General features: G+C 46.7%; 2 protein-coding genes across 2 annotated transcripts; one reads left to right on the forward strand and one right to left on the reverse strand.

The window, feature by feature from the left end:
- The first annotated feature begins 2,640 nt into the window (after nucleotides 1-2,640).
- pcsk1nl (proprotein convertase subtilisin/kexin type 1 inhibitor, like) lies at nucleotides 2,641-8,226 on the forward strand. Its single transcript, XM_047040204.1, has 3 exons — nucleotides 2,641-2,776; nucleotides 6,257-6,783; nucleotides 7,029-8,226. The coding sequence occupies exons 1-3, from the start codon at nucleotides 2,699-2,701 to the stop codon at nucleotides 7,420-7,422; spliced, it is 999 nt and encodes a 332-aa protein (XP_046896160.1). The 5' UTR covers nucleotides 2,641-2,698; the 3' UTR covers nucleotides 7,423-8,226.
- Nucleotides 8,227-8,336: 110 nt separating this feature from the next.
- On the reverse strand, nucleotides 8,337-11,856 carry lhfpl4b (LHFPL tetraspan subfamily member 4b). The gene is made up of 5 exons (XM_047040359.1): nucleotides 11,636-11,856; nucleotides 10,874-11,299; nucleotides 10,549-10,776; nucleotides 10,303-10,368; nucleotides 8,337-10,004 (listed from the first exon to the last, which is right to left on the reverse strand). Exons 2-4 carry the CDS (start codon nucleotides 11,295-11,297, stop codon nucleotides 10,343-10,345), a joined length of 678 nt encoding a protein of 225 aa, XP_046896315.1. The 5' UTR covers nucleotides 11,298-11,299; nucleotides 11,636-11,856; the 3' UTR covers nucleotides 8,337-10,004; nucleotides 10,303-10,342.
- Nucleotides 11,857-11,960: the final 104 nt, after the last annotated feature.

Genomic DNA, 11,960 nt, shown 5'->3' on the forward strand with positions numbered 1-11,960 from the left:
GTAGGTGATTTGGAAGAAGAAGTGGGTAGTTGATGATGATGATGATGAGGATAATGATAAGAAATATACAATTGATGAAAAATATATTTATACATCCTACAATGTACATAAAAATTCTTGCAGAAATATTGATTATGAAACCTGAATGTTACCTTAGTAACAGTGTATGTCCTCTCTCACAGAAAAAGATGATGGTGGGGTGACGGAGGAGTGAGACGCCTGGCAACCATCCACCATGCAGCTCTCCTTCCTTCCTGTCTGTTTGTTTGTGCATCTGTGTGTTGGAAGGGAGAGAGGGAGGGAGGGACCCAAATGCAATGGTGTGAAGATCAGTTGGGGGAGGGGAGGGTTTTAGATGTTAGTTATTGTGGTGTGTAATTGATAAAAGAGAGTTTAAGACAAATAAATAAATGAAAACTTGAACATAGCACCAAAACATAATGAAGATATGAACATTTTACTTAACGAAAATTATTTAAAATCTGCAATGTTCATAACTAGATCTATTAAACTTGAGAGAATGTATTTGTCTGTGCTGTATAGATATCACTATGAACAAATATATAGACAAATATTTCGTAATGTTATGTATGGAACTGTTCTCCTGGTTGGTTTTTGAGCTCTGTAAATGTTACAATAATTCTGCCAAACTCAAATCCTCTCGTCAACAATTTTCACTTTTGCGTTACTGCAACAAATTGTCTGATATGATCGTATTTTTTTCTTTCTTAGTTTATAGATTTTTTTTTCTACATTTATTTCCCATAATGATGTGATGAAGAGAAGATACCAAAATCACAACAGCGTTGTAATCTCCTTTCTCCTGATCTCTCCTGAGCAAAATCTAAAGAGAGACGAGAAGCAGAGTGGTAGAGAATCGTTGGTTGAGGGCCTACCTGTCCTCTCATTGGTTGAGGGCCTACCTGTCCTCTCATTGGTTGAGGGCCTACCTGTCCTCTCATTGGTTGAGGGCCTACCTGTCCTCTCCGCTTGGTCTGCTTGGGTTAAACTACAACCATCATAAAACACATAGACGTGCATGGTGACGTCCAATGATGACAGTAATAATTCCTTGTATGATGCCCCCTCTCCCTTCCCCAGTTTTGTATCGTGCCATTGGTGTGTTATGCAAGTGGGGTTCTGAAGTGAATATTTTGGATCGAGTTTGGTCTGTGTGGAGTGGGACAGAGAAAATCAAGTGTGTGCTGAGGTGGTGATTTTGTAGATAGTCATCTAGCTGTATACGTCTCTCCATTGTTCTGTCCCTTCACCTCTCTCTCTCCCTCTCTCTCTCTGTCAGACTATCTGTCTTGCCCTCGTTTCCAATCTTCCTCTTCATGTGTCTGTGATGCGTTCTCACCCACTGAGAGGCGAGTCTTGTGGTCAACTATCTGGGGGACTGAACACATAGCTTGTGTGAATATGATTTAAGACACAGTTGAGTTTAACACTGCATGGAGGACACTATGAACATACACACAATGACACACAGTATGCATTGTAGCTACACAAAGTACATCTTGTACAGATTTACAAAATATTCATGTTCCTTTCGAAAACAAAAATCGTAGGAACTGCCGCCAGCCTTGAGGGAAGCAATTGTATTTGTTTATGATAAACAAGTCCACCTTTGCTCATTTAACCTATGATGTCCATGAACTCCCAGACATTGGTTAATATATGTCCCTCTCCAGTTCCAGACTGAAGGGGTCTGATTTCTCCAGCTCCTGAATAGTCAGACAGACAGACCTGTAAATAACCTCCCAGCTAGCCTAGAGGATGCACAGAGGGCTGTTCTGTTTCGTCAGGTGATGTTATGGCCAATCTCCACGTATCAGCGCATGTTTATGATGTCATCGCGTCCAGCCTGCTCAGACATGACATCACACTAGAGAATGAAACTCTTACCTAGAGTAGAATCTAAGCTTTCAGAAGCCTTTCTCCTATCTGTACCTTGGTCCTCCCTCTTTCCCTGTCTCTGGTTCCCATTTCACTCTTACCCTCCCCCTTTCTCTCGATCTCCTCCACATTCTGCTCTGTTCCACGTTCCTCTTTTATAAATGCTGTTCAATACTCTGTTGTTGTTGGTGTTAGATGTCTCGTGATCCTCAATGCCTTTTGGTTGTGATGTATTTCCTGTATATGATATATATATATATATTTAGCATTGAAGACAATGTCATTGACAATGGATATGACTATGGGGAGAGACCACAATCCAGAAATCTGTTGTGTTCTTATTCTGTGGAATCCTTGTGGGGAAATTTCAATAAAGAAGAAACTATCAAGGGATCCGATTGGGTGAGATTGTGTTTCCTGTTGTTCTCGGCAGCTGCCAGCGTGTTGACATGGAGCTGTGCGGTGAAGCATCACAGACCTACCAGTGTCATACCTCACCTTACTTTACTCTCCATGACGCTCCTCCCCTGCTCTCCTCCTTCCCTCCCTCCCTTCCTTCTGCATTTACCATTTACCGTTTCCTACCAGCCCTCCTTCTCCCTCCCACTTTCTGTCTTTCTCTCCCTTTCTTCTACAGCCCTCCCTCTCCCTCCTCCCTCCCTCCCTCCCTCCCCACCCCCCTTGTCTGTAGACATAAAGCTCCTCCCTCCTCCCTCCGTCCTCATCTCTCCGTCTCTGCACTCGTTCAGTAGCAGAGCGTTCCTTTCCTCTCCGGGGCAGCCTCATTCTCTCCTCCAGGATGATGGGCCCTCTGATCAGCTGCACCTTCCTGCTGCTCTCCCTCACCCTGCTGCACACACACGCCATCCAAGCCAAGGTAAGACACTGCCCCTGTGTGTGTGTGTGTGTGTGTGTGTGTGCGTGTGAGCGTGTGCATGTGTGTAGCGTCACAGCCAAACGTCATGTTCTAATGATAGATAACACATGAGATGAACAGGTGTTGATTCCACTGACGTCTTTCCTAGAAGTAAAAAAAATAAAATAATAACAGAATGCAGATTTAAACATTATCATGTTATCGTAACATTATCAGTGTTATATACAGATGCGTTATGGTGTCACCAAGTTGCGAGTGATTTAAGGCTGTGTTTGTGCAGTAGTGTGTACAAATGTGTATGTGTGTGTCTGAATGCAAGGTTATTTATCTAGAATCAATATATAGTATTGAATATTATGTAGAATATCATATAAAATATGAATATAATACTGTCCAACATAATAACGTAATAACCTATTTGTGCATCATATACTGCAAAGCCACATTTCGAAGTAAGAAAGATTTTATGTCTGATGGTTGATGTTCACCTCAAGTCAACCGCGAACATAGTCCACTTTATAGACATGAATAAAGTGTATGACCGTTTGGTTGTGTTGTCCTCTGCAGAAACCGATCTCAGAGGTCTCTCTTTACACTAACCAGAGAGAGGAGGGGGGCTGGACTTGTCATTGCTAGGTAACAGCAGGCAGGAGGGAAATGGAAGTTCACCTTAAACACAGGTCACTTTGGCCAGATGAGAACAAGGGTGACAATAAGGAGAATGACGTGTTTGTGTGTATTTGTCTGCATGTGTGTGTGATGCTGGTGTGTGTCGCAGGGTTATTGACTGAAACTAGACTGCTCTTAGGGAAAGGTTCTTAATTGTCTTCATACGTCTTCATCCCCCTCCTCTTCATCCCCCTCCTCTTCATCCCCCCTCCTCTTCATCCCCCTCCTCTTCATCCCCCTCCTCTTCATCCCCCCTCCTCTTCATCCCCCCTCCTCTTCACCCCCCTCCTCTTCATCGGTTTGACAGAGACCGTTCTGTGAGCTGATGTGGTTGTTTGTACTGTTGACATTTGTAGGACTGTGTGCAGTCTTCTTACTGTGGAGCCCCAGGGCAAGCTGATTGATGGTTATTATGTAACACAGTGTACAGACCCAGTACTGTAGCCCCTGTTCAGGAGACCTCACCCCAGGGTCAGTCTCCATCCAGCTGTCCATATTTGCCCTCACATCCATTTTTCATTCACACATCCGTTTATCTTCTATATCCTTTCTTTGTGTATCTTGATATTATGTCTCACATCCACACAACATGTGTGTATAGTGGAGATAAAGGTGTGTGTATGTGTGTGTTTGCGTGTGGATCCGTGTGTGTGGAGGGATGGAGGTGAAGGAGAACACTGCAGCGCAGAGACCCCAGCTGAAGCTGCTGCTCACTCTAATCAGAGGAGAACACAGGAGCTGCGCTGTCATGGCAACTGGGTTTAATCACCCCCTGACATGAGGACACAGCCAATATCCTGATAATACAAAGCTCCCAATCACACAAGCACACACACTAGTGAATACATACACACACAATGCAGAATGAATGGAGGCTCTTTTGAACCCACAGTGTTTGTATCCATCTGTCATCGTGTGTATGGTACCTTTGGTTTCCATGGTCCCCAGTTTTAAAACAGTTTGAATACATTTTTGAGTCGTTATGTTTGCTCAGGAAATGCAACAGAAGGCTATGTGATAACACCTTCAGTGCTCCTGTGTGCGTGGGTTTGTTTATGTGTTCATTAAGACCTTCTCCTGACTAATGGTCTGTCAGAAAGGAATTGTGTGTATCTGTTTATTGTGTGTGTGTGTGTGTTCTTATGACGCCTGCGTCGGCCCACGCTCCCGTCATCATCATGTGCATTCTGGGGCAGCAAAGACATCCTAATGCGTCAGCAAGGTAGCGTGACTCACCCATCGACCAAAACACCGACGCTCTGACTCCCTTCGGTCCCTGGGGCCCCTCCCTCTCTACGCACTGACGTTCGCCATGAGTAACTAAACAGCCCGGCCAATCACACTGCATCTGGGTGTGACTCAACCCGTCGGCCGTATGAAACAGGGCTGTGAACCCATCATCCCTTAAGGCTATGTTCAGAAACTCCCATCACATTATTCACACAGGAGTTGCTTTATTTCTGAGCATGACAAAAGCAACTCAGCCAGTGCTGGGGCATCCACCCACTTCAAAGTTTAACACTTAACCCCCTAGAGGAACCACGGTTCACTTTCCCCCTGACAATCCCCCCCGCCCCCAGCCCTGGCCTCATGGTCAGGTGTTCCTGGATGAGGACCATAAACAGAAGGGAACATCCTGTGTGCCCCATATGAGGCTCCTGTGGATTTCAGGCTCCACTGAGGCCTCGCGTACAGTTCCAGAGTGTTCATTTAGGACTCTGGATGTTCTGTAGAAGCAGACAGGATTCCGGGAGAAAAATTGATGGGTGTCTTCCCAAGGGGAGGTGTGACAGAGTAGCAGGCCAGGGTGACAGGACGGGGTTGTGCAGATGATGAACGTCCCTCTGAATCACCCAGGACCAGCTCCCTGTGCTCCGGCCAGGACCGCACAGCAGAGTCAGCAGAACGGAAGAGGAGTGTTCTCCCTGCCAGGCCAGAGGAATCCAGTGATGGAGTGGTGTGAGGTTAGGGTTGTTATGGCGGCTGAGAATGCCTGAGGGCTTTTACTGCTGACAGTTGCAGGGAGGTGATTCTAGGATAAATGGCTGTGATCAAGCCAACAATCGAAAGTTATATGGAATGGAATGGAAATTGTATCAAATGAATTCTCATCTAAAAGTATCATGCACAACTCCCTAGTCAGAACCATGTATCGGTGGGGCTGAAATGGGCTACAGGAACTGACAGATTGAGGCCCAATTGGACACTTGCTGCCACTGAGAAGGAAGCAAATGTTATGTGGGTGGATTTGCAAGTGCATAAATGTGTGTATGCATGTCAGCGTGTCTGCATATGCGATCCACACAACTGACTCACTATGAGGTTGAAAGGATGCGAGTGGGAGAGGATTTTTAAAAATTATTTAAACTCAACCTCTCATTCAAACTTATTCAGAATGCACTTTAGACCTGTGGCACTATATTAACGTAATAGACTGCAGGTGAAACAAACAAACATTCTGCCCCATTCTTAAGAAATATTCAGATTGTCAAACCAAGGACTCAGGTTAACCAGATGGAACTAACTGGTCTGATAAAGTATTTTATTATTTGTCCTGAACCCACTAAATTCAAACAGCAATGTTTGCCCTCTGTCCCGTGCCTCAGTTTATGACCATCTAGATTGATGACACTGCAGTATGAATTTATAATACCAAACATGATTAGGGTGTGTCAGGTGTGCTTGTGTGTGTGTGTCAGTGTGTGTTAGTCTGTTTGTGTGTGTCAGTGTGTGTGTCAGTGTGTGTGTTGGTGTGTGTCAGTGTGGTGCTGATCCTCAGTGTGGTGCTGATCCTCAGTGTGTCTCTCCCAGTCTCTCTCCGCAGGCCACAGCGCTGGACATGCTCAGGACCGGTCAGGGAACATCCACCGCTCTCGCCGCGACCTCCGGGATCTGCTGCCCTATGAGGCCCAGATGATGTCAGATCCTGCTGCCTTTGAAGGTAGAGGGCGGGGCAAAGAGCTATACTACCAACCAGATGAGTGGAGGAGACAGGGCATGGGCCAGGCTCTGCAGCGTTTGGTTGAGAGTGACCAGAGGCGAGAGCAAGAGGCTGCATACCTAGCTGGCATGTTACACCTCCTCAATGAAGTGGAGGGTGGGGATAGAGGCATGGAAGAGGAGCAGGACGGTGGGCCTGGGGATTTTCCCTACCCCCCAGACTACGATGAGACGGATCAGGGTATGAGCATGGGAAAGCCCCAGGCTTCGTGGCAAGGCCTGTTGGACCCCCAGCTCACCCAGGCCTTGCTGGAGCGCTACAGGCAGGAAAGGATGCTGCAGGCTGGACTTCAAGTCCCGGACTCAGACAAACAGAACAGAGATCAAGAGACCCTGAGGTAAGGAGCACATGGGACACTTCATAGATTTAATGGAGGCGATGCATCTTGATTTGATCCATCATGATTTGGGATATTTTTTCATTGGTTCTACAGTATTTGACGGCTGCACAACAGTTGTAATTGGTCTATAATAGAACTGACAGAGCAGTGATCAGTGAACTCAGTTTTCTAATAGTAGTAATACATATAGGTCACTTTATTTACAATACACTTACTGTGGTTTTATTATGTGTCTCATACAGATACTTGGTTGCTAAGATCCTATCCAGCATCTCCCCTAGCAACCCACAGAGTCCATCTGGTCGCCGTGCGAGACGGGACCTAGTGGCCGTGGAAGGAGGGGCTAGGCCAGCCAGCCCTGTCCACAAGAGATCCCGTCGTTCCCTGGACGACGCTGCCCCCACCTCGCTGAGCCAGGATGCCCCCCTGCTGAGGGTGAAGAGGCTGGGTGATGAGGAGGGGGGTGAGGGAGGGGCCGGGGTGGAGGGGGGATACAGACCCCCTCCCCAGGGGCTCCAGAGGATGAAACGTGTGGATCCCGAACCGCCCTCTGGCAGATCCAGGCGCAGGAGGAGAGCACTGACCTATGACCCCGACTTGCTGGTCCAACACATCCTGCAATACCTGCCCCAATAGGGAGGATGGGGGGAGGGAGATTGGGATGAGAGAGGGAGTGAGTGAAAGAGCAAACAAAACAGCAGATAGGTGCAAAAGATATGGAGATGTGAAGAAAGGATGACCACCCTTTATGTTCATACAGTCTACAGTAGCCACAGTGTCGTACATGATGACATTTCGGATGAGTATGACTTAATAAGTTCAGCTGTTCTGATACCATTACGGCTCTCTCACTGTTGCCCAAAAGTATATGCAAACTCAAACACATAACTAACACATAATCGTTCTTCTGGTGCTGTCTGAAATGGATCTGAAGTTAAATACATGACAGCAGTGAACATGAAAGCTCAGCTCCTTGGATGCTGCTTGTAAAACCTGCAGTAGTCTGCAGACACAGCGCCCATCCATCCTCCTATTTTAGCGGACAAGACTGGCCTGGATATCAGCATGACACACACACACACACATACACAGCATCATGCAATCCTATTAGAAAAGACTCCCTTGTGTTATTTGGCTTATTGGTATTTATTGGTAAATCAAATTAGAGACAGCTGCTTTTCACTGTAGAGTTACACACATGTGGTGTAGAATAGGGAGAGTACAGTAGCACCACAGGACACACAAAGAGAAGCACAAAGGGTCATGCTGGACCAAGCACTTTGATGCCCTACCACAAGTGATATGTCTGTCACATAACAATGGTGCACTCACTACCATGGCATCAAAGTAGAACTGTAATGTCAGGTTGTTCTCTCTCTCTCTCTCTCTCTCTCTCTCTCTCTCTCTCTCTCTCTCTCTCTCTCTCTCTCTCTCTCTCTCTCTCTCTCTCTCTCTCTCTCTCTCTCTCTCTCTCTCTCTCTCTCTCTCTCTCTCTCTCTCTCTCTCTCTCTCTCTCTCTCTCTCTCTCTCTCTCTCTCTCTCTCTCTCTCTCTCTCTTGTTCCATCTGTCTCTGCCCCTCTGGTCCATTCTTTCTTCTTTTCTCTTTCTACCTCTCTTTCTCTTTCAGACAAAGTAACTCCAGGCTCCAGAGTAGAGTGTCCATTCTTGAACCTTTGACCTTTAATCCTATAGTAACTCATCCCTTCCTGCTTCTAACAGCAGCTCTTTACTCTCCCGCTTTGCCAGTGGCTTACATGAATACTCACAACGACGCTGACGCAAACCGTGAATATAATACTAAACGTGTGATTAACAAAGCTCACTTCACCCTCACGCCCTCTCCTCCTAGACTTCCTTGGCCCCTTTGTCACAACACTCCTCCCTTCATCCCACCTCTTTCTTCCCTAACCCCAGTTCTCCCTTTCCTTACCCCCCCCCCCCCCTTCCTCCCTCTAAACACCTCTCTACATTGTGTGCACAGAGAGATGTGGGTCTGATTATTGTAGCTTTTCCAAATATCTGTGCAATTAAAAATCTTGTACAAAAATACATATTTCCGCACTCTATTTTATCGCAATGTGGATCACGGTAATAAAATGTGATGTGAAAACATTGTCTATGGCCTCTATTGCTGTGGAATAAGGTTTAGTGAGTCTCTATCACTTCATCATCTTACAACACAGGATTTACAAGAAAATAGATCACATTACATATGTAATCATAGATTAGACACAGGTAGTTAGTAGATGCTGTATACATTCCAACACTTATTAAGTTCTTTGCATATTCATGCTTGGTTACAGTACATCAACATATTCTATATTCTAAAAAATTCCAAAGCCACCAAAAACTTTGAATATAATGTAGTCAACAGTTACCGGTGATCAATAATTGCTATTTCACATGGTTGTCCTACCAGACACACACAGAGAGGGTTTCTCCACACTAGAAAAGCATGCACACGTTGACAAAGATCGAGCACCCAGGGGGAACAGCACAGTCACTTGGCATCTTCAGTATCAATACTAACATTGATGACCAAATCTAGACACACTGATACAGAATATGGAATGTTTATCACAGCAGAAACACAATACTTCTCCTCACATCTCATCTGGTTGTCTGAGCTTCACAGAGGGAGAACGTTCAACTTTAATGAAACAGCTGATGGGGACGTGGATGGAGTCAAATCCAGATCAAATGCCATCAAACAATAATCTCTCTTTTTCTCTCCATCCCTTCCTCCCTTTCTCCCAAAGAAGATCTCCATCAATGTAAATGGAAAAACATTACAGGTGAATAAGGCATCAGACACTCCGAGAGAACTAGAGGGAAACCAGATAACCCAGTCTATACTGGTATCTCACCACTGAGCTACTGTATGGCACCATATCATTATCAGCACTAGTATTCTATGTATTTCAGCATTACATGTTTGGGATTAAACTACACAAGCTCTCAGTATTCTCTTGCTCCTCCACCCTAACATCCTGTTTGTCTGGTACAAACACAGGACCACGCTCACTCATCGCTGCTCTCCGTGACAACAAGACCCCGGGGTTGCCAGGTTACAGTCTCCAGGCAGGGTAGTTATGTAAGCTGTCCCTTTACAATTATGTAATGATGGGGAAAGGAAAGAAGAAGGAAATCAGGAGGTCAGAATGTTCTCTCTTCATCTCGAGGAAATGGTTAGATCATCGATGATGGGAGGGGTCACCTGTGGAGAAGGTTAGGAGGGGAGAAGAAGAGAGGGATGAGGAAAGGAAAGAACAGAACAGAAATTCACTTGTCAGATAAGAAATAACCAGTGAGGGTAAAACACAAAATCCATAAATGGAGAGACTGGAACACCTGATGAAGATGAAACAGAAATACAAAATTTAATCATTCATAACAGGTAAACAAATTCAGAGTATAGTCTGTACTAAAGACAACAAACCACAGCTCTAGTTTTCAGTTTAATGCTCAGCAACAAATAGTCTGATTGGCTTGGAGACAGCCCATGAAAGACTCACTTGTTTAATTGACAGCCAGACCAGAGGTGAATCATCCACACTATGCAGCCAGCAGCAGCCCAGTCACTGGAGAGAACACACACACACACAGAGAAACACACACACAGAGACACGTCGGGGGTTAACATAAACATTAGAAAAAGCTCATGATTATTAGAATATAATTGTTCTACTCAAATACATTCCGTTTTGCTCTGTTCTACTCCCTCCTCTGTTGTTCCCTGGCATGTTTGGCTCTTCACTCACCATCCTTGGCATCGGCAGGCAGAAGTGCGTCCTGGCGATTCCCCAGCACAAAGGCCAGGGTGGCAAGGATGGCAGCATCCAGCACCCCCAGCATGGCCAGCACGAATGCCCAGTGGACGGAGCAGTTTCCTGGGGAGAAGCTACTCACAGCCTCCCCACACAGGGCCCGCATCTCCGCACAGTCCCAGGAGTCAGGGAACAGCACGCAGGCCAGCGCCAGGCAGAACCCTGGGACAGACCGAGGGAGGATGAGAGGGGAGGTCTCGTCAGTCTGGAGCTAAGAGGACTGGGGTTTCATCGTGTCTACGTCATGGATTAGGGCTACCTGCAGTGAGCTGCAACCAGGCGCAGATCTTATACACGGTGGCAGCGTTGCAGAACCTGAACAGACAGAGACAGCCGACGCTGGCCCAGACCATGGTCAGGGACATGCACACCAGAACAGCGGGAGACTGGAAGGAGGGCAGGGGCGTCAGGGTCCTCAGAGACCCGCGGCACTCAGGTACGGGCCAGTCGGACTCCAGGCACACCTCAAACAGACCGAGCGTACCCGACGTAGGGGGCGGGGTACCGCTCTGGTAGTGGAGCTCCCTTGTTCCCACCCAGGAGGGCTGCACCAGCACCACCACCTCGATGATGGCGAAGCAGAGCGTGCACACGGCCCAGAGCACACCCACCGCCCGGGCGCTGCGGACAAACTCGGTCTGGTAGAGGCGCGCCACCTCCGCTGTGTGGGGCGTAATGGCCATGCCTGCACAGCATCATGGGAGATGGAGGAAGGGACAGAGAGGAAGACGAGATTGAGGGGCAGAACCAGAGCAACAACAAAAACAACCAGGCATCCAGAGAAATGTGTAGAGTATAAGCTCAGCCTGGTGTACACATCTGAGACGTCAATGTCCTATTTACATGCAGAGGCTTACAGAAGAAGTCATTAATATCAGGATATGCAAAAACAATCCCATTGAAAAACATGCATTTAGGATAATACCCAGCCTCACACATGACACAATGACATGGTCTGTCCATGGTTTAGAAAGAAATATCTATCAGTGTTGCATTGTACTGTTAACCCAGTCCTGTTCACCTGGATGACGAGAGCTGCTGTGTGGTCTGAGGTTCTCTGCCTGTCTTCTCCAGAGGATCACGCCAGATCTGGATCCAAACAGCACCCAGATGCCGTCACACGTGAGCAAGAGATGAGCCCGAAAAACAAGACATTTTAGAACTAATGATTCTCTATTTTTCCCCCGTGATGGCGGAATGAGCGCAAACAGTCACAGGCCCAAAGCATCAGCGATGGCGATATTCTGCCTTCGTCACACACGGAGGACAGGAAGGGAGGGAGAGGAGGGGAGAGATGGAGAAGGGGAGGGGGAGAACAAATGTGAGAAGCAGAGAGGGGGGGCAGT

Source organism: Hypomesus transpacificus, chromosome 18, assembly GCF_021917145.1.
Source record: "Hypomesus transpacificus isolate Combined female chromosome 18, fHypTra1, whole genome shotgun sequence".
NCBI lineage: Eukaryota > Metazoa > Chordata > Actinopteri > Osmeriformes > Osmeridae > Hypomesus > Hypomesus transpacificus.